The following is a 26306-nucleotide window of genomic DNA, read 5'->3' as shown; positions in this document are numbered from 1 at the left end:
CTGTTCTGAGCAGCATTCTCTTGCTTCTCCATGGATATGAGAAAAGCAGGTGTGGGTGCCCATCATAAGCCTCAACAGACTATCTTTTGTGGGCTGTGTCCAGAAGGTGAGATGCGACCCAGAACTATTGGCTTTGGCCACTGAAATAGGCCCACCCAGCTGCTCTGTAATGGGTGTCTATGTTTGTTTTGTTTGTGGGAGTAACTCAGTCAAAATAAAGGCAATTATACCTGAGAACTCCAGTTTGAAAGAGGGAGACTTATACACTGACACTAACATGGCAGTGTGTGTGCCAGGCACTGTGCCAAGCACCCGATGTGGATTATCTCATTGAATTCTTGCAAGGACCTGATAAAGGTAGTACTATTATATGCAATCCCCACTTATAGTTGAGGAAGCACAAACTGAGTGAGAGTAAATAACTTGTCCAATGTCTAAGTATGAAGTAAAGTGATTTGATCAACATCATATCTGAGTCCAAAGCCTAGGTGGTTGCTGTTTTAAAATCTAGTCTGCACCAGTGTTTCTCAAAGGATGATGCCCAGAGCAGTAGCATCAGTGTCTCCTGGGAATTTATTAGAAATGTAAGTCCTGGCCCCACCCAAGTCTTACTGAATCAGAAACTGCTGACATCAGTCTGGGCTGTCACAAGTCTTCCGGGCGGTGTATGCTCAGGTTTGAGTGCTCCTGCTCTACACTAACCCTCCTATGAGGAGATGCCCTATAACCTGGCCTAGAACCCATATTGATATAGAAACATTACAAGATATCAATTACGTGTGGCCCTCTGACTGCCAGAGTCCCACCTGACATATCTGTGCCACCTGCTGTCTGTGTATTGGAAAAGTGAGAGGAGGGAGTTTTCTTAAATTAAAAAAAAAGTGTTTAATTCCTTCAAGTCTTTCTTGATAAAATTTGGCAGTCTGATTTTTGTTTCATTTGCTCGATGCTTATGTTGACCTGACCACTGGTTAATGTATTTTTGGTCATTTAGCCCATCATTTATTTAACAAACATTTGTTGGTTGCCAAGGAGGTGACAGGCACAATATGAGGCACTTATGTTTCAACAGTGAGTTAGAGACAAAACCAGTCATCCTTCTCAGGTCCTACAGTAAACAGGCCATCACTACGAAGTGTGAAAAAGTGCTCCTTATGGTAAGATGAGGCACTTGGGGCGAACAGGGGGAGGCCCCTCTCCCAGATTTGTAGTCAGGGAAGGCTTCTGGAGGAGGTGAGGGTGCAGCTGAAGACCTAAGGAATAAATAGTAATTAGTCTAGTGAAGGGCGTGGAATGGTGGCCAGTGATGTGGAAGAGTGCTGCTGCTGAGAGAGCCACATGCAGGAAGACCTGCTGAAGACGGCAATCCTAGCATGGCCGAAGCTCTGAGTGTAAGGTAGGGCGTGAAGGGAGATGAGGCAGGAGAGAAAGGCTGAAGACAGATGTGACCAGCCTCATAGGCCTTGTAGAGGTTGGAATGTATCCTTAGGGAAATGAAGAGAAAATGATGTGAAGAAAATATATATTAGCAAGTTCACTCAAGTACAAATGTGGGCTTGTTTGAATATAATTCTTTATTATTGTTGTATGTGTTATCACTATCGATGGACTGTGAGCTCCTTGATCTTTTTCTTCGCCATCTTCCCTTTTGTCTGTGCAGTATCCACCCCACATTTTTCCCAGGCCAAGTAAGAACTCAGACTCCACCTGTGAGCTCCCAACCAGTCAGGCAGTGTGGTGGTTCATTTGCATTGCTTTTATTTCCCACCAGCCGAAGTAGGTCACCTCCCAGAGATCTGGTCTCCCTTCAGCATTGTCTCCTGCTCTTGGCTGCAGGGTGTCTGTCCTTGTTGGTGACCGTCCAGCACACAGAGCGCTATGTCACCCTGTTTGCCTCTGTCGTCCTCAAATGTGACTACACCACCTCTGCCCAGCTCCAGGACGTGGTAGTGACGTGGCGCTTCAAGTCGTTCTGCAAGGACCCCATCTTTGACTACTATTCTGCATGTGAGTGTCCTCCCTCTCTGGCTCTGCCAGGGTCCCTTTGTGAAGTATTGCCAGTAGGGTGTAGGTAGGAATGACTTAGGATCACAAATCCCCATAAGTGAAAAGCCACAGAGATCACTTAATCCAGCCCCCTCATTTTATAGTAAACTGAGCCCAAGCAGATAGAGTAACTAATTGAAGGTCACAGACTATTTTATTTATTTTAAAATGTATGTCCCACCTTGTTCTAAAAAGATATAAAGCAGCCCAGACATTAAGAAAAAGGCAGAGCAAATTCTGCATCCTAGTCTGTGCCAGCACGCTAAGATGAGGATGCAGATTTGCCTCTCATCACCCTAGTCTTAGAATGCTGACAAGAAAACTCCTGCACCCCTGGGATGCACAAGGAAGGGTCATTTGTGAACTTGTGCCCACTGCCAGGTTCAATTCTACAGCCAGCCTTCCTGGTGGACAGTCACTCCCCTGCTGACTAAACAGTGATACGGAGCTCACTGCCCCCAGGGAGTACACTTGTTGTTTGACATCTCTGAGATGCACAATTCCCCTATGTTTAGCCAAATCTGACCTCTAAGTAACAATTGGTTCCGCTGTCTGGAACTAAAGCTCTTCCTAGCTGCCCACCTCTGCCTCTCTCCAGGAACGAAGGAACCCAGATACCCACTGGCTCCCTTTAAATGGGATAATTAACCTGGGATAATTAACCTTGTAGAAATTTTGGGAACAGAAGCAGACACCCTGTTGGAAGGAAGCAGATGAGCTCCCTAAGATGAAAGGAGGGGGAGGCATCAGCTTTATCTCTTTGAGTCCTACAAATGTCAACATGAACCCCCAAACCTGTCTGAGCCACCCATGGAGACTGATACTGTCCCCAGAGACCCCTCTCTCTCTAAATTTAGGTGTAGTTTCATGGGTGGGGAGGGGACTCTTAAAATGCCTGGGTTAAGTGGGGAGGTAGGGGAGATTAGGATAGTGGGCATTTGCCCCAGCAGATTCAACAGCTTTCAAACTTTGTATTGTAAGGGCAGGTGTATTATAAGGGAGAGAGTCTGGGGCCGCTAAAAATGAGACGCGGGAAGTTGGGATGGGAGTCAGTGGATGCATCCAGGCCTTGATGGCCTATTGGGGGGGATGCTGGAGTCTCGGGCTCGAAGTGTGGTTCATTGGTTTCACTTGGGAGCTCATTAGAAAAGCAGAATCTCTGCTTCTCACCCCAGACCCACAGAATCAGAATCTTCATGCGAACAAGATGCCCCGGGGACACAGAGGTTCATAGTGAGGGCACCTTTCTTCCTGGGAGTTCCCCGTGGCTGTGTGACTTAGGCGTGTCCTCTCTCCACAGCATACCAGGCAGCTTTATCCCTGGGCCAGGACCCTTCCAATGACTGCAACGACAGCCAGCGGGAGGTCCGCATCGTGGCCCAGAGGCGGGGGCAGAATGAGCCTGTGCTGGGGGCGGATTACCGGCAGCGCAAGATCACCATCCAGAACCGTGAGTGGGTGCAGAGGTGCAGACACCAGGCTGAGTCATTGTGGGGGATTTCCCCTTTTCTCTGCTGCCTGATGATCTACTTGCTCCCTGCCCTTGTTTGAGGAAAATGCCAGCTATGCTGGTACAGAATGTACCACGACACTGAAAGTCACTTCCCTGGAAGCTGGTCTCTGGATGCGCTTTGGCTAACGGTGTAGGAATGGATGGTTTCCTCTGTGTCCCTGAGATTCAGGGCTGAGGTGTGGACCAGGCTCCTTTGACTCTTCCATGAATCACCCTCAGGGCCTGCTGGAACCCCAGGCTGCTGGGTTTCCCTCTGGCTCTGCCTGTTATACACATCTAAGGAAATAGAGCCTTCCAAGGAGATGCCCACCTTCAGACCAGCACCCTTCAGTGGTACAGAAAAGAACATTGGGCTTAGAATCCAAAACACCGGGCTGAGGTCCCATTACTCCCACGTGTTGGCTTAGTGACCGTGGCAGCTATGTTCTTTAGCTCCCGTTGCCTCATCTGCAAGATGGGCATAATGGGCTCTGTCTCCCCACACTGAAGTGAATATCAAATGTGATATGTGAGAGTTAGGCTTAAAGCGTATCCCTTGCGGTGATTAGACTCAGGTGTGAGTTCACTTATAGGGCGTGTGAACCTGGGCAAGTCCCCTCAACTTTTTTAGCCTCAATTTCTATAAAGTGAAACTTGCCACAGTACCTGGGGAGTTGTCAGGATCAAAGGAGATGATATGTATGAAGCACTTAGCCACAGAAAGTGTGCAGTGAACTTTAGTTATGATCACTCAGCATACGTTGGGATGGAGGGGTTAGCACCCCACATTCCTATCTTATAATCCAGGATTGGTGTGATGGGTTATTGGCACAAAATTCAGAGCCTGTTTCAATGAGCTTTGTGTACTGTGTTAAGTAAACATTTGCTGGTTAAAAAGAAAAAAAAAGGTGGGGGAAATACACCCAGCAGGCCACTCAGAATTCCCATAGCAACAACATGAAGAAATCAGTTAATATTCTTTGACCATTTAAAGGTAGAGCATTTAAAGGGAGCCAGTTTAACAATTGCTTCCAACTTTGTTTCTAATACTTTGGCTGTAAAACTTACGTTTGATGCTTTGACATTCAACCTCTGATTCCCCCAAGCCGTGTTCCCGGCTTTAGGGCACAACTGTCCTTTTCCCGTCTTTAGGGGCATTCTCAAAGATTCAGGGTGGTTCCACTTTCTCCAGAGCCCGCAGAATGAGCTCTAATAAGTCTCTTTCATTAACAAGTCTCCTTTACAGTTTCTGAAGGTCAAACGAAAGTCCCCAAAGGTGATAGTCCCTGCTGTTATGTCTTTTTTTCCCTAATTTTGAGCAGTGCGGTCTGCTACCTCCATTCCCAACCAGCCACATTGGGTCAGACTCTGCTCTTTCTTACTCTCATGGGAAAGTGGCATTTCCCTTTGGTTTTATTTCTACCTTCAAGCTTGTGACATCTGGAGCCTTGTTTTCTGATACTTTTATGCTCATGTCTGCAACATTTGTGATGAACCTGTCAAAATAGTTCTTGAATCATTTAAAATGCTAACATAATGCCCTCATTACTCTGACATCCCTAAAATAATCTTTATGTCTCTAATAAAAAGTGGGGAAGATTTATAATACACATTAACCTCTGAGGGGGAATTTCCCCCAAAGCATTTTCACCATTCTTCCAAGTCTGTGGTAAGCTTGTTTCTAGGAAAGGTAGTGGGGTTGGAAAATCATGAATAGGAAAATGATCATAGGGATTGACGTAGAAAGAGAAGGAAACAAGTCAAAGTTAGATCCAATAGTGGGTGACCTTACATTTTTGTTTCATTTCCTCAATAAATATTTCTTGACAAACATATAAGAAAGAATTGCAGATATACAGATCGTTTCTTCACTTATTGTGGTGATCATTTCATATGTATATAAATGTTGAATGACTATGTCATACACCTGAAATTATTACAATATTGTATGCCAACTTAAAATTTTTTTTAAAAAAGAATTGCAGATATGACTGTCAACTAAGCAGGAGCAAATCTGTAAAGTAAGGTCTTTAAGAATTGGAAGATGTCCTCTGGCACTTACTGTGACTAAAATAATGGAGTCTTGGAGGCTACCCTGATGCTCCGACTAGACTTTAAGCCAGGGGTGGGCAAACTTTTTGACTCGAGGGCCACAATGGGTTCTTAAACTGGACCAGAGGGCCGGACAAAAGCATGGATGGAGTGTTTGTGTGAACTAATATAAATTCAAAGTAAACATCATTACATAAAAGGGTGCGGTCTTTTTTTTTTTTTTAGTTTTATTCATTTCAAACGGGCCGCATCCGGCCCGCGGGCCGTAGTTTGCCCACGGCTGCTTTAAGCCCTTTTAGGCCAGAGATGGGTTTTTGTTTTGTTTTTGTTTTTTTTTAAATATGGAACGCTTCACGAATTTGCGTGTCATCCTTGCACAGGGGCCATGCTAATCTTCTCTGTATCGTTTCAATTTTAGTATATGTGCTGCCGAAGCGAGCACCAGAGATGGGTCTTATTCCTCTTCAGATCTCCCGCATTTCCTCTTGAAATCGTCCACACAGTGTCTAACATAGTTCTGGACCCACAAAAGGTCTTAGTGAGCCTGTGTTGCATTTGCTAATCTTGAACATCCCATTCATCTATCTTAGTGGGGGAGCACAGTGCTTGGTGTTCCTGATAACTGAAATTATTATTATTTTTTAGTAACATTTACTCTTAAAACAATGGCATTTCATCTTTGCCTATTCAGGTTTATCTCATAACCTATTCCTTTAAGATCCAGAGATATCTGTTCACAGCTGGCAAGTGATCCAGGCTACTATAGCATTGTCTACCTAGTTTGGAGAGGATATTAGAACTTGATGGTTAAGAGCACCAATAGTGAAGCAGAGAGACAGGGTTTGAACCTTCCTCTGCTAAGCATTAGCTCTCTGTTGTTAAGCCGGTTTCTTAGCCTCCTGGAAAAGGCTGAGGCCTGCTAAGCCTCTTGTTTTCTTCATCTGAAATGTAGCTAATAATGGTACCCACGTATCAGGATTACAGTTGTGAATATGCAAAAGCCCCAAGTATTAGTGACTTAAACAATAAAGTTTATTTCTTCTCTTATATAAATTTGAAAGTCGATGGAACTAGTGTAGTAATGGCTTTCTTTCATTAAGTCCTCAGGTCCCCAAGCTCCTTCTAACCCACCAAGAATATCATCTTCGTCCTCATAATCCAAAATGGCAACCATCATATTTGCTTTCCAGATAACAGAGTAGAAGAAGAAATAAAGAAAAACCCTGGCCAGTGTGGGTCAGTGTTTAGAGTGTTGTCCCATGCACCAAAGGGTCATGAGTTCAGTTTCTGGTCAGGTTGTGTGTTCAATCCCTAGTCAAAGTGCATATGTGAGGCAACCAATCAATGTTTCTCTCTCTCTCCTTCTCCGTTACTCTCTCTCTCTCTCTACAATCATTGGAAAAAAACACACGTATCTACAAGTAAGGATTAAAAAAAGAAGAAGAAATGAAGACAAAGGGTAAAAGTGTCCCCAGACTGTTTTTAAGAAAGTTCTTGAGTTATGATGTAACACTTCTGCTTACACTCTATCCGCCCTGAGTCATATGTCCATGTCCATCTGTAAGAGAGAATGAGAAATACTGACTTTATTCTGGATGGCCTCATACATGACCAAAAATTCTATGACTCTGAGCGAAAGGGAGAATAGACACTGGGAGACAAGTGGTAATCTCTACCTCACCCACTTGGAGAGTTGTGGTGGGAATTAAATGAGGTGATATATACAAAACCCTTTCAAAATACCTCATAGGGCTCAATGACTGGTCAGTTCTACCTCCATTATACTGTTTGGAGAAAGAGGAGGGCCTCAATAAAAGGAATTGAGGCCTTTCTCTGAACTATGAGGGGGCCACTTAAGATGTAGAAGGACAATGCTAGGGCCTTGAATCTACGATAGGTCAGAAAGCATTTCCCTCTCTTTCAATCAGTGCACATTCTTTTTCCTTTCTTGCAGGAGCAGATCTTGTGATTAATGAAGTGATGTGGTGGGACCATGGAGTGTATTACTGTGCGATTGAGGCTCCAGGGGACACATCAGGTGACCCAGATAAGGAGGTGAAACTCATTGTCCTGCGTAAGTACTGTGGGAACTTTTTATTTATCTGCCCCACCATGACACTTTTTTCATACAGGAAAAAAAAAAAAAAAGCAGAAACAAGCAAGGCCAGGTTGTTATTTTTGGATTGCCAACCTCAAGTTCTCTTACCAAAACTAACCTTTTTTTTTTTTTTTCCATTATATTGTTCAACCTTAATCTGTAGGTTGAGAGCGGTATTTGTTAGACCTCTAGGCTATTAGAACTGCTCCTGTATATTTAGTGTGACCCCTGCTTGGCTTCTCTCCTGCAGACTGGCTGACGGTGATCTTCATCATTCTGGGAGCCCTCCTCCTGCTCCTGCTGATTGGAGTGTGCTGGTGCCAGTGCTGTCCCCAATATTGCTGCTGCTACATCCGCTGCCCCTGCTGTCCCACCCGCTGCTGCTGCCCTGAGGAAGGTGAGAGAGGATGGACAAGCAGTGGGATGGCTTGCTGCTGATCAACTTCAAAACTATAGGCTCTTCCAGGTTCTCCTCCACAACTTTCTCCCATCACAGGCTCGGGGGTCTTTGGCCTCAGCCCAGAAAATGATTCTTGGGCAAGCTACAGAGTCAAGTGAGAGGACTTTTTTCCTGTCCTCATTCTAGCCTGCCTATGGCCTTCTTCAAATGGCTCTGCCTTCTGATAGCATTTCCTCCGTGGCTCTGGTATACCTGTGCTCCACTATTTGCTCTTAGCACTGACCTTGCTTAACATGAGGTCTCTGGAGAGAATTGTTTAAATGTAGCAGTGAGAGAGGAGGCCGCTCCTTAGAGATGACTTGGAAAGAGTAGATCTGAGGAAAGAGGTGTTAGAGCAGTGGTTCTCAAACTTCAGTATCACCTCGAGGGCTTGTTAAAGCTTAATTGCTAGCCCTCACCACCAGTTTTTTTTATTTAATTGGTTTGGAGTGTGCCTAAGAATTTGCATTTCTCAAAAGTTCCCAGGTGATGTGATGCTCCTGGGCTAGAGCCACACTTTTAGAATTTCTGTGTTAAAGGAAGGGAAGAGGGAGGAGAAGATCTTGCTTTCTTTGGGCAGACATTTGACTTTTTAAAACAGAATTATGACAGGCCCTAAACAATTTAGCTACGGAATGCATGGTGAAGATAAAAGAAAAATAAATTATTCTACAATGATCTTTTCTTAGTAACTAGCTAGAATGGAATCAACTTCTTTAAATGAAAGTGGTATTTGTGTTCTAAAATAATATATCCTATTCCTGGTGATATCAGTAAAGTATTACATTTCTGAGGAAATTCCAGAAATTTTGGAATATGTAAAAACTGAGCACCCAGAGATAACCACTCTTATCCTTTTGGTCCACTTGAAAGGGAATTTTTTTTAAGGAATTGCTTCTTAAGATGGAAACAAAACTTAGTCTACAATGTTGAGGTCAATGCTCTGAGTCTGGCTTCAGGCCTGTGTTCCGAGGTTGATGTCTTACAGGAAAAGAGAACTAACCTTTATTGGCTGTTTGCTCTGTGTAGGCCCTTTGTACATATTTCCCCATTGAATCTTCACAACCCTAGAAGGCCAGTATCATCACTTTTGACAGATGAGGGGACTGAAGGTTAGAGAAGTCACACAGATAGTGAGTAGCAGTGGTAGTACAGTGCTGTATCCATGTTCATCTGACTCATAAGAGCCTGAATTTCCCACCATGGAGAGACACCATGGAGAAGTCACTGTCACTGACATATTAATATGCAGGAAAAGATGAGAAAAACCCTCTCAAGGTGTCTTCTTAGCATCCCTAGGTCAGTGGGACACTCAAAATAGGCAGGACTGGGGAGAAACCCAGCATAAATGATAAATGTGTCCACTGTCAGCTAATAAACAGGTTCTGGGGGAGAAGAGTTCCTCCTAAGTGGTTAGAGTTCATTTAGAAGAACTGGTAAAGTCAAGAAATGCAGGCCACAAGTAAAGGTCCCTAAACTTGAGCAGATGAGGTAAGTTCCGAAGTGAGTCACTAGGGCAGACTGTCCTGTGAAGTTTGGTGATGAGAGGAGATTATATGGAGGGGTCAGAAGTTGTTAAAGCTTTTGGATAGAGAAGGGTGTGTGTATGTGTGTGTATGACTATTTTTTGCTTGTTTTTAGAATAGGTAACCCTAAGCATATTTGTAGGCAAAGAACCAAGGCCTATGGAAAATAAGTAAAGTAAAATGATCAGTGAGGAGTGATGGAACCAATGGGAGTGACACCAGGCTTACAATGAAATGACTGCCTTTAGGAAAGACAGCCTGACCTCTGAAGAGAGAGAGGAAGTCATTATGATATGGACAATGATTAAAGTATAAGGGAGGAAGCTGGGAGATCTCATATGTAGCAAGTAAAAATTCTAGACATGGCAGAGAGCTTCAAGAATGATATCAGTGGTTCTTGAACTTCTCTGACCACAGCCAGTCTCCCCAACCTGCTCCTACTATCTAGTGAGAGTTACTAGAGAACCAGAGAGGGGAAAAATTAAAATGACACCACATTTCAGTAACTTGATCATTCATTCCGTACCAGTAAAGAACCCACAGTAGAACTTAAAGGTGAAAGCTATTGAAAGTGAACTTTATTTTTTCTGGGAGAACTGGAGAAACAGGTTTCATCTCTAGATGGTTTACTAGCCCTCCTCCCCACAGAACCTCTGGGCACACCCAGCAGTAGGCCACAGGCCACAGTGGGAATCTCTGCTCCATGCGTGCACCTCCTCATGGGTGAGGGATGTGAGGCCTGGTGAGACTTTTTCACAAGTACACACAGTTTGTTAGTGGCCGAGCCTGGACTAGAACTAGGTCTCTTGATTCCTTGCCCAGGGTGGTTCCTCTTCCTCAACAAAGATGATGCCATCGGCTAAAAGTTCATGAGGAGGGGAAGGCATGAGACCTGGGGTATGTTTAAACTGCTGCTCTATAGGAGGGAAGCCAGGTCTATATATCAGACAGGGAAAGTTAGGTTGAGAGGAAGGCTCTTTGAGGTCAGTTGCCTCACAATGCAGTCAGCTCTGGCAGTGTGGAGCTAGGATGCATGTGCTGGTGGTTTCCTAAAGCTGAGATGGTAAGAGTTCAAAGAGTGTGGGATTCTAGAAAGTTCCTGAGGATGTTACCGAAATGACTGGCCAGTCAAGTCATAGGGGACTGGTAGTATGGGAAAAAGTGAAAGGACTCTATGATCATGCGTCAAAAGAGGGAAAAGAACAAGTTCTGGAAGAGTGGAGGGGATTGGTAAGGAACGGTAAGCAGTTACAAGCAAGTGCAGTTGGAGATCCTCATTAGGTGAGCAGCAGACCGGTAACTGAGTGCAGTTACAAGCAAGTCAGTGATGCCCCCTGACGATGCTGGCTGCAGAGGACAAGAAGCGTAGGTCTCTGGAGGAGGGGGAAGTGTTGAGGGTCATTGAGGGTCATTTCTATCAGGAAGGGGACATCTTAAAGATGGTACCCCAGGTTTTCCTCAGAAAGGAAGGTGAACGTGCCTTTGGTGGTGTAGTTTCCCAGTATGTGCATTTGTCTCTGATGAGATCTAAGGCAAAAGAAGCAACTTATAACAATTTATTAAAACAATGTCAGCCATTATCTATCGACAGTCATACATTAGGCACTTCATGTGAATTCTCAGTTAACCTCAATAATCTTGTGAAATAGATACTATTCCCATCTCACAGATGAGGAGACTCAGCTCAGACCCTCTAAAACCTCACTCAGAATCACACAGCTGGTATGTGCTGGGATTCCAGTTGAAGTCCATCTGACCCTCAAAGCCCATATTTAAGGAAATTTATCTCCGAGAATGATATTTCTCGAAAGATTGTTGAGGATCCTCAGTAGTCAACTCTGATTTGACTCCCAGCATTAGAATAAAGGAGCTCGTTGAAAACACAGATTTTCTTGCCTTGCATTAGACTGAGGGAGGGTTTGTGGGGATTCAGGAGTCTGTATTTTTAACCAGTTCATTAAAGGTGACCAGGGCAGACTTTCCTCCATTGAGTTTCAGAGATAACTTCCTAGGAGACTTTTGAAGCTTTGCCGCTTTCTCCGTGTTTCTTATTTTACTAGAGGCCCAGTGCACAAAGTTCGTGCACTGGGGGCGGGGGTGTCCCTCAGCCCAGCCTGCACCCTCTCCAGTCTGGGACCCCTCGGGGGATGTCCGACTGCTGGGCCCACAGGGATCAGGCCTAAACCAGCAGTCGGATATCCCTCTCACAATCTGGGATGCTAGCTCCCAACTGCTCACCTGCCTGCCAGTCTGATCACCCCCTAACCACTCCCCTGCCAGCCTGATCGACGCCTAACTGTTCCCCTGCCTGCCCAGTTGTCCCCAACTGCCCTCCCCTGCTGGCCTGGTCGCCCCAACTGCCCTCCCCTGCTGGTCTGGTCACCCCTAACTGCTTTCCCTTGTTGGCCTGATTGCCCACAACTGCCCTCCCCTGCCAGCCATCTTGTGGAGGCCATCTTGTGTGATGGTGTGATGATCAATTTGCATATTACCTCTTTATTATATAGAATTGCCTGTCTGATTCCTCATTAGGTGAGCAGCAGAAAACCCTCATAGTATAGACATCCCCATGGGGCTGTTTCCAGGGACAGGATGGCAAGGGAGAAGCTCAGAGGCTGTGTTTCCCATTTGCATCTTATTAGTTGCAGTGCATCAGGGAAGGGAGGAGCCCTAAGGAAAAGGCATAGCAGCTAAGAAGGGAGCAGGTAGATGAATCTCTGGAGAATGTAAACATTTGATGGGAAAGTTCATGGAGGATCTGGAATGATCTCTAGGGAGTTATCTATGCAGGGGGTTCCATGAACTTAAAAAGTCCTTTGGAGAGCAAGGAGTAAGCCTAACTCTCCCTTTGTCTCCTATGGAATTGGGGGTGTGGGGGAAGGAAGTGGCCAAAAGGGGGAGGGGTACTATTTAGAGGAAGCCAGGAGTCAGTCAGAGGGGTAGGTGGTATATAGGGTTGTTCCCAATGGAATTAGATGTCCTTGGGCCTTGGAGGCAGAGACTAGTCTGGAGTGGGTTTTGAAAGTTGTGGAGCTGAGTTGGAAAAAAATAAAGTGGGGAGTTACCGCTGGGGAAGGGTTTTTTTGTTTGTTTCACAGAAATAAAGGAGTCTAGGGACTCGGTGGTTTGGCAAAAAGACTACAGGCTTGGGTGTCAGACACAGGGTCACACTCTGTCTCTGTCAGTCACCCGCTGTTGGACTGTGAGCTAGGGAGGTAACCTCTGGGACCCCAACTTCCTCATCTGATCCCACATTGAAGATTTCTCTGAGAAAAAAAAAATTCTCTGAGGACTAGTTAGCTTATGTAAAGTGACAGGGCACTGTGTGTGCTGATGTTGGCTCATGTAGGGAGCTGGGAGAGGCATCTGTTAGCAAAAAGGAGAGGAAAGTGCTGGGCTAATGGACTTGTCTTTGGAGGGTCCAGAGTGCTGCCTTTTGGCTTGAAAGTGTGGCAACTGCGTGAGCTGCTATTAGTTTGCATCTGATTTCCTCCAGGCTGGGCTGTGACTCACCATTAGGGCTGGAGCTCCAGACATTTTAGGGGGCTCTGCTGCAACCACATCCTGTTGTGCTGGAAGTTTATTTTACACTGGAGCCACTGGGTAGCTGTCCAGGTGGCCCCTTAACTGCTGGCCTCAACAAATCACCCACCCTGTGCAGCTGGGTCCAAAAGGCCTGCCTTCTCTTCCCTCCTCCTGTGGCAGGAGGAAGCCTCAGGCAGAGCCTGCTGCTTGGGGTGAGGAGGTGAGGTGACACAGGGCTTGGGGAACCGAGAGGAGGTGAGAGTGCTGCTGGGAGCCTGGGGCAGGCAATTCCTGCACTCAAACACACAAGTACATTTTCTACATGCATGGATGGACAGGGACTTTGGGAGATGTGGCACTCGTCAAAATTACCTCAAAATAGAAATTCATGAGCAAAACCAACTACATGCTTTTGTTTTTAACATGCACTCATTGTGGGTTAGCTGCACCTTGGGGACTGGAGTGACATTTCCATGGATCCCTTGTGCTGCTTTTTTATGTTCTTTTCTTTGCCCTGAAAGGAAATGGTATTTCTCTTCTTCCTTCTCTGCCTCCACCCCACCTCTGAGAGATTCTTCCTGCTTGGGGAAAACCTCAACACTTAGCAAAGTGAGGAGAAGAGTACAGAAGGTCTACTGGATCCACTCCAGCTTTTTGCGTTCTCTTGCCTTCCTCCCACTGGTTTTCTCCAACCAGAGCTGGCGTACTAGCTAGAAACATTCTTTTTTTTTAGTTTTATTGCTTAAAGTATTACAAAGGGTTTTACATATGTCTCCTTTTTTCCCCCACCCTTGACAATCCCCTGGCCTTCCCTACCCCCCAGTGTCTTATGTCCATTGGTTATGCTTATATGCATGCATATAAGTCCTTCAGTTGATCTCTTACCCACTTTACCAGTAATTCTGCCCATTGACCTCAGCATCTACATCCTTCTCTTTTTCCACTCTGAGCAGGCAGCCCTGAGCTTCCCTGGCCGCGCCTGACTCATAGCCTCCTCTAAACTGTTTGCATGTGTACCTTCTATATTTGGCCTGTGGCTGACGGCCTTGTTGGCTTGTGGCCTGAGATTTCACTGCCTGCTAATTACCCATGTATATCCCTGCGCATTATAGTTGACCTTGGGAATGGGCAGGGTGATGAAATGTTTCTGAGACTAGGAAGTCAATTTTAAGGGTATAATCCCAGGGTGTGGGATTCCTACTCTTGCCTACGGAATTTATTCCCAGTTCCTTCCTGGAGGAGCAATTGATTCACTACTTCCTTAACCTCTTACTCCCATGCAGGATAGGTCGTAGTGAACTTTGAGGAGAGAAACTGGCCTCTTGGCAAGGCCACTAGATGGAGAGAAGTGAAGTGGGAGGTGTGGGCCTTTCCCTGGCTGAGGGTCTGCATTTCTCCTTTTTCCCCTGCAGCCCTGGCCCGCCACCGCTACATGAAGCAGGCTCAGGCCCTAGGCCCTCAGATGATGGAAAAACCCCTATACTGGGGGGCGGACAGGAGCTCTCAGTTTTCATCTTATCCAATGAACCAGCTGCTTCAGCGAGGTAAACTGTGCCAGAGACGTAGGGTGGGAGAGGGAAGAGGGCAAGAGTAGGAGCACGGGCTACCTCAGGGCTTTCCTGACCAATATGGTGGGTATCTTTCTGACTGAGGATGGGAGGGGATGCATGCAAACTAAATAATGTGGCATGTTGGTGCCCTGATTCTGAGGAGCATTCTGTGAGCCAGCTTTTCTGCATGTTCTTATCCTTGTTTCCATACAGATTTGTCCCTGCGATCCAGCCTCCCACAAATGCCAATGACCCAGCCCACCAATCACCCTCCCGTCACTAACGGTGTCCTAGAGTATTTGGAGAAAGAGCTGCGGAACCTCAACCCAGCCCAGCCCCTACCCCCTAACCTCAAAGCCATATCTGGCCAACCCTGCAGTATGCTGTCCTCCCTGGGCTCTGAGGTCGTGGAACGCAGAATCATCCGCCTGCCCCCACTGAGAGACCTGCCATCTTCTCTGATGACCAGCAACTCCTCCCACCAACATTGGCTTGCTCCAATTCCCCCTGGAGCCTGGGATCTGAGGGAGGAGAGGAGGCAGCACCACCACTCTGGTTTCCACCAGGAGCTCCAGGACCGGCAGCCTAGGCGCTGGGCGTTGGAAGGAAGGGAGCTGGACCAGCTTCGGAGTGGAAGGCACCGCAGCTCCAGGCCGAACACATCATCCAGGCCCTGGTCAGACAGGGATAGCCTCAGCGATGTCCCTTCATCCAGTGAGGACCGCTGGCGGTTCACGCACCTGCCTCTCAGGGGCCGCTACCCAGACAGACCCCGCAGGCCCAGCCCCCGGGAGAGCGTGCACAGGCACCAGAGGCGCAGGCCCCGCAGCTACTCCCCTCCCCTGCCCTCAGGCCTCAGTTCTTGGAGCTCGGAGGAGGAGAAGGAGAGGCAACCCCGGAACTGGGGGGCCCACCGCCGCCGCTCCCACTCCCCAAACTGGCCTGAGGAGAAGCCGCCCAGCTACCGCTCACTGGATGTCATCCCAGGCAAGAATGGCAGGAAAAAAGGGAATGTGGAGAGGCGCTCGGTGAGCCTGGGGCATCCTGCCGAGGGTAGGGAATGGGCAGAAAGGACCCTTCAGCCAGGCTTGGCCACACCTGACACAGGCCACCGCTGAGGGTGCCTCTTCCCTGTTTTGCAGGGCGAGCCCTGTGGGCTTGGTGAGACACCTCTTACAAGCTAGAAGGGACCTAGTGAGTCCCGAGGGTGGGGGAGGTGCTGGATGCTTACAGAGGGCTTTCTCATCCTCAGGTCCCCCCATGTCACAGGTGAGGAAGTGAGGCTCAGAATCATTAAGCTCCAAGTGAGTAGTGGGGCTAGGACTTGAACACTGGTCTTGATGGCTGAGGCTTTTACTTCCTGTCACAGCTGCTTTGCTTTACTTAGCAACTGTATTTCCATACCCCAAATTAGAACACCTGGCCCGACAGAGGATGCATGTGCCACTCTGGGTGCCTCACATCAGTGTGCAAGACAGTGTTGTAGTCAAGGAGAGGCCTCTGAGCCCTCCCCTGCCACCTTCCTGGGAAAGGACCATTGGACTGATTTGGAGATATATATACATATACACACTTTAGGATTCAGTGAACAGGCAGGGTTGCCACGAGGTATGAGGGCGCTTTCCAGCCTAAAAGGGATACAAAGGGATTGATGTAGGCCTTTTGGGGCCTCTGAATAAGACCTTTTAAAAAAAAAAAGTGACTTTGAAAACGTATTTTATAATTAATATTCCCAAATTGTGGTATTCTTTTAGTGTTGTCACTTTGCAAAGTTAAGCTGTCACTGCTCAAAAAATATTCCTGAACTCCCTTCAGAACTGACTTAGAAGCTACCCACAAAAATATATTTCTCTTTTGACCAGAATCTTTTCCTATTTCAGTTCTGTTGAGATAAAGTGATATGGAGTAAGCTCCGAGAGAAGTTGCCGGAGTAGAGGGCTATTACAGGAACAAGAGTTTTAGTCTCTCACACACACTGAAGGATTCAACTCTCACTTGGAAATGCAAGTTCTGCTGTAATTGGTTTAAAATCCAGTCACATGCATGGAGTGTGCAAAGGAGCAGGCACCTTGTGAGAGCCACAGTGCTGGTCTTTCTAGGGGAGGACTTTGGTCAGAGAGTGAGGAAGGTAGCAAAGGCCTGCAGGCATTGCTGAAATAATCAGTGACAATTATGTCATACTCTCACAGATGTCCCATGAGAGAGGCAACGACCAGTAATAATGAAAATTAGTAGTATCCTAAGTGATGCGGAGCTCTGGACATCTATGCTACATCTCTTTTCATCCTTATAACCCCCTGTGAGATTGGTACTACTGTCTTCATTTTACATTGGATACAACTCTTCCTTCCATGCTACTAGTAAGAAAATTACATCCTGAAAGAAAACACAGTGTGTTAGGGACAACTGCTGTTACTTCAATTAGATAGTGACTAAACTGTCTCTCAACTTCATTACAGCAAAGAAATGCAATTTCAAAGCCAGTTTTTGGCCCCAAATCCAAACCCCATTTTCTTTTAAGTATCTTCTTGTCTTTATTTTCTTCTCTTTAAGTGAAATTATGAGGTTTCTTGTAAGTTAGAGAAAGGTAAAAGAAATACCAGTTATGTTCCAGATACTAGGGTAAGCCCTTTTCAATGCTTATTTCATACTAGAGGCCCGATGCACTAAATTCGTGCTAGGGGCTCGGCCTGCACAGCCCCAGCTGCCTCGCGGCCCTGTGACCCCGCTGCCCCCGCCTACTGGTCATTCCGGAAGGTCATTCTGGAAAGTCATTCCAGAGGTTGTTTCACTGTCCAGTCTAATTAACATATTAGCTCTTTATTATATAGGGCTAGAGGCCCAATGCACAAAATTCAAGCAAGAGTAGGCCTTCCTTCCCCTGGCTGCCAGCACCGGCTTCCCTCTGGCACCCAGGACCCAGGCTTCCCTCGCAGCCCCGGCTTCGTCCAGAAGGACTTCCAATCTAATTAGCATATTACACTTTTATTATTATAGATAATTCTTAAAAAGCTCTGTGAGGCTCAGTGAGATTAAGGAACATGTCCAAAGTCACACCATCAGTAGGGAGTGAAGCCAGAATTAGAACAGTCTCTGACTCTCAGACCTGTGCCCTTTTCAGTCATGTTGTGTGGGGCAGTCATGTTTTCTGATGATATTATTTCTTCATTTTCTGAAAGCTTCCTTTATCATCCAGATGTACACACCAATAATCCAGATGTACCCCCAAGCAGCCCATATTTTTTATTATGAACTTACTGGTGAGAGGCAGAGATTTCGCTGAAGGTCATTTTAAAAGCCTTCATTCTTTTAGATGTCTCTGAGTTTATCTCCCAAAGAGCTATCACTTTACTTTAATCACCTCCCACTCTCCACTCACAGCCTGAGTGATCAGAGGCCCAGGACCGAAACTTGATTTGGAAGATTGGTTGGTCTAAAGGGCACCGTGTTTTGTATGTAACTTGAATTTTGAATGCCTTTAGTGGGACCAAAGTCTTTTTCTTTTCTCCTCTGCTCGGTGGGGCTGGATGCTTTCCACACACCTCCCTGGCCTCTGAAGTCTTTGGAGCTTGCAGCTAACTGCAGAAGTTATAATACAATTGGGCCACTAGATGGTGATCTTTGATTATGCATAACGTGGAGGTTTGTTTACTCCTTGAGTTGATAAGATTTATTACTGTTTTTTTTAAAACCAAGCTTTCAACAGTTATCCTTCTCCATAACTTTTTTACAAAATACTTATTAAAAATACTTCATTAATATTTGGCGCAATATAAATTTTAAAAAATCTTTTGGTGCACATGGAATCTTCTCTCTCAAGAATAATGTGTAACAAGTAGATACCAACAAACAAGGGTTTTCATGTAAATGATCACATGGGAATGCAAAACAGGTAAGAACTATTCTCTGCACAGTGTCCAAGAGAAAAGGGAAGTTCTGTTGAGGAATCTCCCACTTGATGCCAGAACTAGGGCACTAGCTGAGATCTCGTTTTAGGTCTGCTGATCTTTTTACTCCACCAAAGGCTGCAACCTCAGAAATATGAGAAGCAACAGTCACACAGAGCTTTAAAACCCACTGGTTTCAGACTGAGTGGCCCCTAGGCTCTGGTCTCCTTCAAACTGATTATCATTCTTTTCTACCCACCCTATCAGAAAGCCACTTCCGGTTTGTTCTGAACTTGGCCTGTACGTACTCATTCTAAAACCTGTTCTAAGAGAAAACTAATGCATCCTTTCCTCTCTAAGCTAAACTCAAACTTTCTATAGAGAATCCAGGATTGTTTTTTTGACTCTTTGACTTAATGAGAAAAAAAAAACACACAAAAAAACCCACTTTTTTTAGAGCAGGATATTTCAACTTCTCCTTACAAGGAATGTCTATTCCTTGATAATGTCTAGATTTTTCTATAGCAAACCCTGGAAAAGTTCCCTTTGTGCCACTTTGTTGCTTTCCTTTGTGTCAGCATTCATCCCATAGCTTTTTAATTAGAAACCACGTGCCTAAAACTCGCTTTTCTGACAAACTGGAAACACAAAATTTGTAAGAGTAGCAACATACATAAACAGTGCATTTTGAACAATATGTTTTGGGACAGATACCGTATCTTGCCATTTCCAATAAGATTAGAAAGGTAACATTCATGTACTACAGCTGTAGATACTCAAAACCTAAATAAAACAATCCCCTACCATACAAAGTTAGAGAAATATGAGGAAGGTAAACCATAGTCCTTGACCTTATAGAGCAAGTTGAAAAAGACAAAAGACCAAGAGAAGTTGTGTCTGAAGAAAAGCCACTGAGTTTGGTCAGGAAGAGGTAATTAGTTGATCTTTGAAAAATAACTTCAGAGAAATACTAAAATATGAAGCCAAACTTTTTAGACAAGGGTTGAGAATAGTTCAGGAGTATATACATAAGAAAGGGAGACTGGGCCATGTCATCATGAACGAATGGGGGAGAGACTGATGAATGGAACAAGGTACCTTTTTTCTTCAGTCTAAGGGAGGCTTGAAGATGTTAAAAATAAAAAACGTAGAGTGAATGAGACTTCAAGAAATTTTCAGAAATTAAAGATGTTTGGGGAGGCTCCAGAGAGGTAGGAAAGAAGAAAAACCTAACCCAGGAAGAAAGTCTGGCTTCATGAAGAGTTAAATATTTTTTGGATTCAGATCTGCTGTCCCAGCAGCCGCCACTCACCTAGATTTTCACCTAAATCAAAACCACCCTGTGTATTTTATGCATAGAAAACAAAACCCAGCTGAGTGGGTTTTTCTGTTCTATTCCGCAGGAGAAAGACAGCTCCCATAGTGGAAGGAGTGTGGTCATTTAGTCACCGGATGCAGCACTACTTCTGTGGTGACTCTCGGCTCCTGCACATCATCGGTATCACCTACACTAACAGGTGACTTGGGAAGGACACTGCAAGTCTGTATCTTACAACTTTTGGCTTAAATTCTGAGAATCAAATAGAAGAATTTTAAAAGCAAGAGTTTTAGGAATTAATGACTTAGTTTCAGACTTGGTTCACACACTCTGAATATTGAGACAGTCTCTGACTTGTAATGGGCCCAAGTGAGATTTGATTCCTAAAGAACTTAATTGCCTGAGTCCTCAGCTAGGTTACACTACTCAGAACCATGGCCATTCTCAAAGTGAGAACTCAGGAATCTTTAAGAAAAAAGTCAAACATGTTTCAGGAGCAGGAAATCTATGGAGTACGATAGGATAATTTCCATGGGCACTTCTCTCACTTTATAGCATATCTAGAGGGTCCCTCCCACCTTGCTGCCCCTGTGCCTGGTCCCAAGTGCCCATGAGGGCCCAGGAAGAGATGGCACAGGAAATACTCCCAGCAGTGTGCTCTCTTATGAGCCATTTATTCCAAGTGTAGCAGAGAAGCAGTTTTGTACCAGCTTGTTTTCCTTTTGTTCATTTTATGTTTTTGCTAATATCTAACTTATATTTTTGTATATGGTATGTAGCCATTAAAATTGCTTTAAATGTTTCTTGGGAACAACAGAGTATATAAATAAGAAGGAAATAAAAATGTACTGGCGTGAGGATTCTGCCCCAAATAAATACCTACTTTGGTGCATTTGACTGGATTAAGCCTTCTTTCCGACTAAAGCTCAGAGAAGAGCCAGGGTAACCTGAGGAATTCTGGAGCCGCCTTTCTCCTGGCACCACTCAGTCTTCACAAGCAGAACCTTCCAGGCAGGTTTTGCCACTCAGAACCCCCGAAGGAGGGGCCGCACCTTCTCTATAGTAAGCTCTACCACTCCCTCCTATTTTCCCCAAGACCCTTGGTGGCTTCATGAATCCATTTGTGCTTGATGTAGAGACCCTCCTTAAAAAGACTGGAAGGATATGGCCTGTGAGAAGGTGTGTGCGTGTGTGTGTGTGTGTGTGTGTGTGTGTGTGTGTGTGTGTGTGTTCCTCAACAGTATCTTTATGTGTATGGCCCCAAGCTCAATGTACATCCTATTGTGTGGATAACCATCCCCCTCCCCCCAGTCTCATTAATTATATGTTGGAAAAATAAGCTAAATGCCAGCTTCGGGCAAAGGTGTCTTTGGTATTTTTTATTTCCATAATGTAGTTGAGTGTAAATTAGCAGAAAAAATTGAAATTTTAATAGGTAATAAATACATCAAATTCAGTAGATGAGGGACTTCTGTTCAGGGCAAGATGGCATAGATTTTTTTCCCTGCTCCTTCTTGCTTAGTACAGCTCTATAAATCCTGAAAGTGGCACAAGAAACAAGCAAAGGAAAACTCTGAATGGTGCTAAAAAGAAGACAAGCTGGTTTGGGGACTCAGGACCTGAAGAACAACACAAAGGCAGGTCATCTTGTGTCCCACAATCAATAGAAGATGGCCACCCAAACTTGGCATTTTCTGACTTGCCACCTAGCAATAAAAGGTATCTCAGCTCATTCATCCCCCTGGATCCAGTAGAAGACCCTCTGACGACTTCTGGGGAAGCAGCTGGGAGCCTTGCCAAAAATTGGGCATGCATTTTCCTTCCCTGCTGGGTCTGAGAATCCTCTTTTCCATGGAGAGATACTGAGGTAGGTAGGAGGAATCAGTAAGAGTGAACCAAGGAAAGCAGCTGGCCCAACTGGGAAAGTCTCTGTTCCCAAGGAATGGAGACTTTCCTCCCCTGCTCAGAGACACTAGGGCTGACAGGTGGAACCAGAAAAAATGTACCTGTCTATTAGAAGCCCTGTAACTACCAGCCTGGTCCCAGAAGCCACTTTGTCTCCATGGAACTGAGACTCTACTCCCTGGCTGAGCAACCTGTATAGCGGGAGGGTACCAATAGAAGGATTTCTCGGCGGCGATATAGGCAGACGCTTCCCAGGTCGTGTCCTGGAGCAAATGGAGTGAGCAGCTGAAACTAATAACACCCACCCCGAATTGGCGAAGTTGCTCAGCTGGTGAGACCGTTTGCAGCCGGGAAGGGCAGAACTCCCCTGGAAAGGTAAAAAAAAAAACCAGGGATTTGGGCAGGAAAGTTTGCCAGACCTCTGAGCCCAGAGGGTCGGAGGGAGACCGCGTGGCAGACAGCCTCGTCCCTTGGGACAGGCACAGCCCCTGACTGGGGAAAGGAGATCCGCGGGATTCCTGGCGCCCGCCGGGGGATTTGAGAGCTGGGTTCTGTGATCACAGAAGACTGAGCCTAAAGGGGGCAGCCTGAAGAACTGACCAGACCATGCAGTGCTGGTAAGAAAAGAGCTTACAGAAATCAAGCCTTCCCCGTTTTCACGGCCGGCTTGTTTGTTTGTTTTCACTGAATCCTGTTCATAAGATATTTCGGATACAGACACTCACCTGTGCTGAAGAGAGGGAGAGTGTGTGGAGGAGTGGAATCTGGGGAGAGACTGAGGAGAGAAGGGGGTCCGGGAGAGGTGGCAGTGAATTGAGCGCTGAGACACTCCCCTGGGCCCAGGACTGGGGCAGCCATTCTCTCCGGAGAGTGAGACTCCTCCCCCCAGCCCCCAGGCAAGGAGCACAACCACACCCAGATTCCACCCTGTAGGAGATCAAGGATTAAAATAATCTGATCAGTCCCTGGGAGTTAACAGGGTCTGGCCTATAGAGGGATTTTCAATCCCAGCAACAACACAGAGCCGGTAACTACTAGGGAACCAGCTCTGGATAGTTGACCTCTCCAAATCAGTTTTAAATGCGATAAGAAGCCGTATAGCCTCAGAGGCCAACCCCAGAACACTGCCACCCAGAGGCTGAGCCACAAACTGACTCTTTGCTAAACACAAAATAAGGCAGTCTGGGAAACAAATACGACCTGCTTTAAAATAAGGACTGTGGTTTACAACACAGAGGAACAGTGTATCGCAGGGAAACTCAACACTCTCCTGAATATCTGGCAGGACTAAAGGTGAGCCAGACTGAAGAATAGAAGAACCGAAGGACCTTCACTACTGCAATTTTTTTTTTCTTTTTTCACCTTTTAACTAAGACACCAGTTTTTTATCTTTTTTTTTTCTTTTTTTCTTTTTTTTCTTTCTTTTTTCTTCTTTTTCCATCACCTGATTTTACCCTTTTAATTACTACCTTCTTATTTTTCACCAGTATTATTACTGCTACCATTTTACCATTTTTTATAGTGCCATTTTATTTTTTCTTTATTTTATTTTGGGATTAGTGTACTCCATTCTATTTTCATCGTTATATTATTAGTTGTTTCTAGTTTGCATCCATCTCCAGGGAGCTGTTGCTGGAATTTGTTGGGTTAGTGGCGGTTCTATAGGAGTATTCTCCGCATATAAAAAGTCTCTTCCCCTCTTCCACTTCGTTCTCTCTTCGCTTTTTTTTTCTCTTTTCTTTTCTCGCTTTTCTTTTCCCCCCTCCTTTTTCCCAATTTCATTTTTGCACTCCTTTTTTTGGTCCCTACTTTTCTTTTCTTTTTTCTATTTTATCTTTTTCTCTTCCTTCTTCCTTATCCCCTAATTCTCTTAATTCGGGTGGTCACCTTTATTTGGGGTTATTAATATCGTGAATATATTTGTGTTTAGTGCCTGGTACGTGGTGCCTTGTTGTGTTGTATTTTGTGCCTTTAAATCAATGCAGCAGATCCAAGCAACAGCAGCCTCCTGAGCACCACACCCTCTGCCGAGGAAGAGCAGCTGTACATGAAACCTCGCCCCACCAGCCAGAAGAGCCACCACAGCTGTGAACAGCACCCACCAGAGGAGCTGCTGCCAACTGAGGAGCAGCTGCTACCTCAACCGCCCGAAGAACAACCACAGACCAAGGAGTTACTGCCACCCAGGGAGCAGCCACTGAACGACTCAACGTCTAGATATGTCAGTGAGATCAAACATGGGTAGACAAAGAAACCCCCAAAAGAAAGAGAAGGAGGACTCTCCAGAAAAGCAGCTAAGTAATACAGAGGCATGCAACATGACAGAAAAAGAATTCAGAATAAGGGTCCTAGAGTGCATAAACCGGATAGAGGAAAAAATCAACAACTTCTACAAGAAGCAAGAAGAAACAGATGAAAAAGTCAACTACCTATGCAAGAAACAAGAAGAAACAGATGAAAAAATCAATAACATATGGAAGAAACTAGAAGAAACAGATGAAAAAATCAACAACTTAAGTAAGACCCAAGAAGAAATGAAGAGTGATATAGCTGTAATAAAAAAGACCATTGAAAGTATCAACAGTAGACTAGGAGAAGCAGAGGACCGAATTAGTGAATTAGAAGACAAGGAAGCAAAACACACCCAAAATGTACTGCAATTGGAGAAAAAAATTGAAAGACAGGAGGAGAGCCTAAGGGAGCTTTGGGACAACATGAAACGAAACAACATACGAATAATAGGGGTGCCAAAACAACAGAAAGATGAACAAGGATTAGAAAACCTATTTGAAGAAATAATATCAGAAAACTTCCCTGAGGTGGGGAAGAAAAAAGTCACACAAGCCCAGAGAGTCCCAAACAAGGTGAACCCGAAAAGACCCACACCAAGACACATCATAATTACCATGGCAGATGTTCAGGACAAAGAGAGAATCTTACAGGCTGCAAGAGAGAGACGGAAAGTTACATACAAGGGATCTCCCATTAGATTATCAAATGATTTCTCAACAGAAACACATCAGGCCAGAAAAGAATGGACAGAAATTTACAAATTGATGCAAAGCAAAGGACTGAATCCAAGAATACTCTATCCAGCAAGGCTATCATTCAAAATTGAAGGGGAAATAAGAAGCTTCACAGACAAAAAAAAAGGCTAAGGGAGTTTATCACCACCAAGCCAGCATTGCAAGGAATGCTAAAGGGACTGGTATAAAAAGAAGAAATAAAAAGCTCAGAAAGAAAACAGCCACACAAAAAAAGAAATGGCTACAAACAAGTACCTTTCAATAATAACTTTAAACGTAAATGGACTAAATGCTCCAACCAAAAGACATCAAGTGGCTGAATGGATAAAAAAACATGACCCATACATCTGCTGTCTACAAGAAACCCACCTCATTAGAAGGGACTCACACGGACTGAAAGTGAAAGGATGGAAAAATATCTTTCAGGCAAATGGAAAGGAAAAGAAAGCTGGGGTAGCAATACTTATATCGGACATAATAGACCTCAAAGTGAAGGCCATAACAAGAGATAAGGAAGGCCACTTCATAATACTAAAGGGATCAATACACCAAGAAGATATAACCCTGGTAAACACATATGCACCCAATGCAGGAGCACCCAAATTCATAAAAAAAACTCCTGGAAGATATCAAAGGAGAGATCGACAACAATACAATCATAGTAGGTGACTTTAATACACCACTGACAGCACTGGATAAGTCCTCTAGACAAACAATCAGCAAAGATACAGGAATCCTAAATGACTCACTAGATCAGATGGACTTAATTGACATCTTCAGAACACTTCACCCCAAAGCCAGGGAATATACTTTCTACTCATGTGCTCATAAGTCATATTCAAAAATAGACCATATATTGGGTCACAAGCAAAGTATCCCCAAATTCAAGAAGATTGAAATCATAAAAAGCATCTTCGCAGACCACGATGGCATAATATTAGAAATAAACTACAATAAAAAACAACCCAAAATACTCAAACACCTGGAAGCTGAATAGCATGCTATTAAATATTGATTGGGTTACCAATGAGATCAAAGAAGAAATTAAAAACTTCCTGGAAACTAATGACAATGAAAACCCAACAATCCAAAACCTATGGGACACAATGAAAGCAGTCCTGAGAGGGAAGTTTATAGCTCTACAGGCCTATCTCAAAAAACAAGAAAAAATGGTAGTAAATTATCTAACTCTACAACTCAAAGAATTAGAAAGAGAGCAACAAGAAAACCCCAGAGTGAGCAGAAGGAAGGAGATAATAAAGATTAGAGCAGAAATAAATTACATAGAGACCAAAAAAACAATACAGAAAATCAATGAAACCAAGAGCTGGTTCTTTGAAAGTATAAACAAGATTGACAAACCTCTAGCCAGACTCATCAAGAAGCAAAGAGAGAGGACCCAAATAAACAAAATCAGAAACGATAGAGGCAAAATAACAACA

The 26306-nt window shown here is 44.8% G+C and overlaps 1 protein-coding gene and 1 non-coding gene across 3 annotated transcripts in view; one reads left to right on the top strand and one right to left on the bottom strand.

The window, feature by feature from the left end:
- The window catches only part of ILDR1 (immunoglobulin like domain containing receptor 1), a 32432-nt gene extending 11609 nt beyond the window's left edge, over positions 1-20823 (top strand). The window contains exons 2-8 of one of the 2 annotated variants that reach the window (XM_036351980.1): positions 1837-2007; positions 3347-3496; positions 7545-7664; positions 7939-8085; positions 14591-14722; positions 14942-15715; positions 20019-20823. In XM_036351980.1, the coding sequence (XP_036207873.1) occupies positions 1837-2007; positions 3347-3496; positions 7545-7664; positions 7939-8085; positions 14591-14722; positions 14942-15715; positions 20019-20038 (1514 nt within the window). In that variant the 3' untranslated portion in view covers positions 20039-20823. Of the gene's footprint in view, positions 1-1836; positions 2008-3346; positions 3497-7544; positions 7665-7938; positions 8086-14590; positions 14723-14941; positions 15757-20018 lie in introns of both variants that reach the window. The other variant, XM_036351979.1, reaches the window with a different exon arrangement.
- On the bottom strand, positions 5926-6032 carry LOC118677790. Its single transcript, XR_004974516.1, has one exon. It is a non-coding gene; the product is annotated as a U6 spliceosomal RNA (small nuclear RNA).
- Positions 20824-26306: the final 5483 nt, after the last annotated feature.

This window comes from Myotis myotis, unplaced genomic scaffold (genome assembly GCF_014108235.1).
Source record: "Myotis myotis isolate mMyoMyo1 unplaced genomic scaffold, mMyoMyo1.p scaffold_m19_p_2, whole genome shotgun sequence".
Lineage (NCBI taxonomy): Eukaryota > Metazoa > Chordata > Mammalia > Chiroptera > Vespertilionidae > Myotis > Myotis myotis.
The sequence above is the reverse complement of the archived record's forward strand: the minus strand, read 5'-3'. Positions and strand labels throughout refer to the sequence as shown.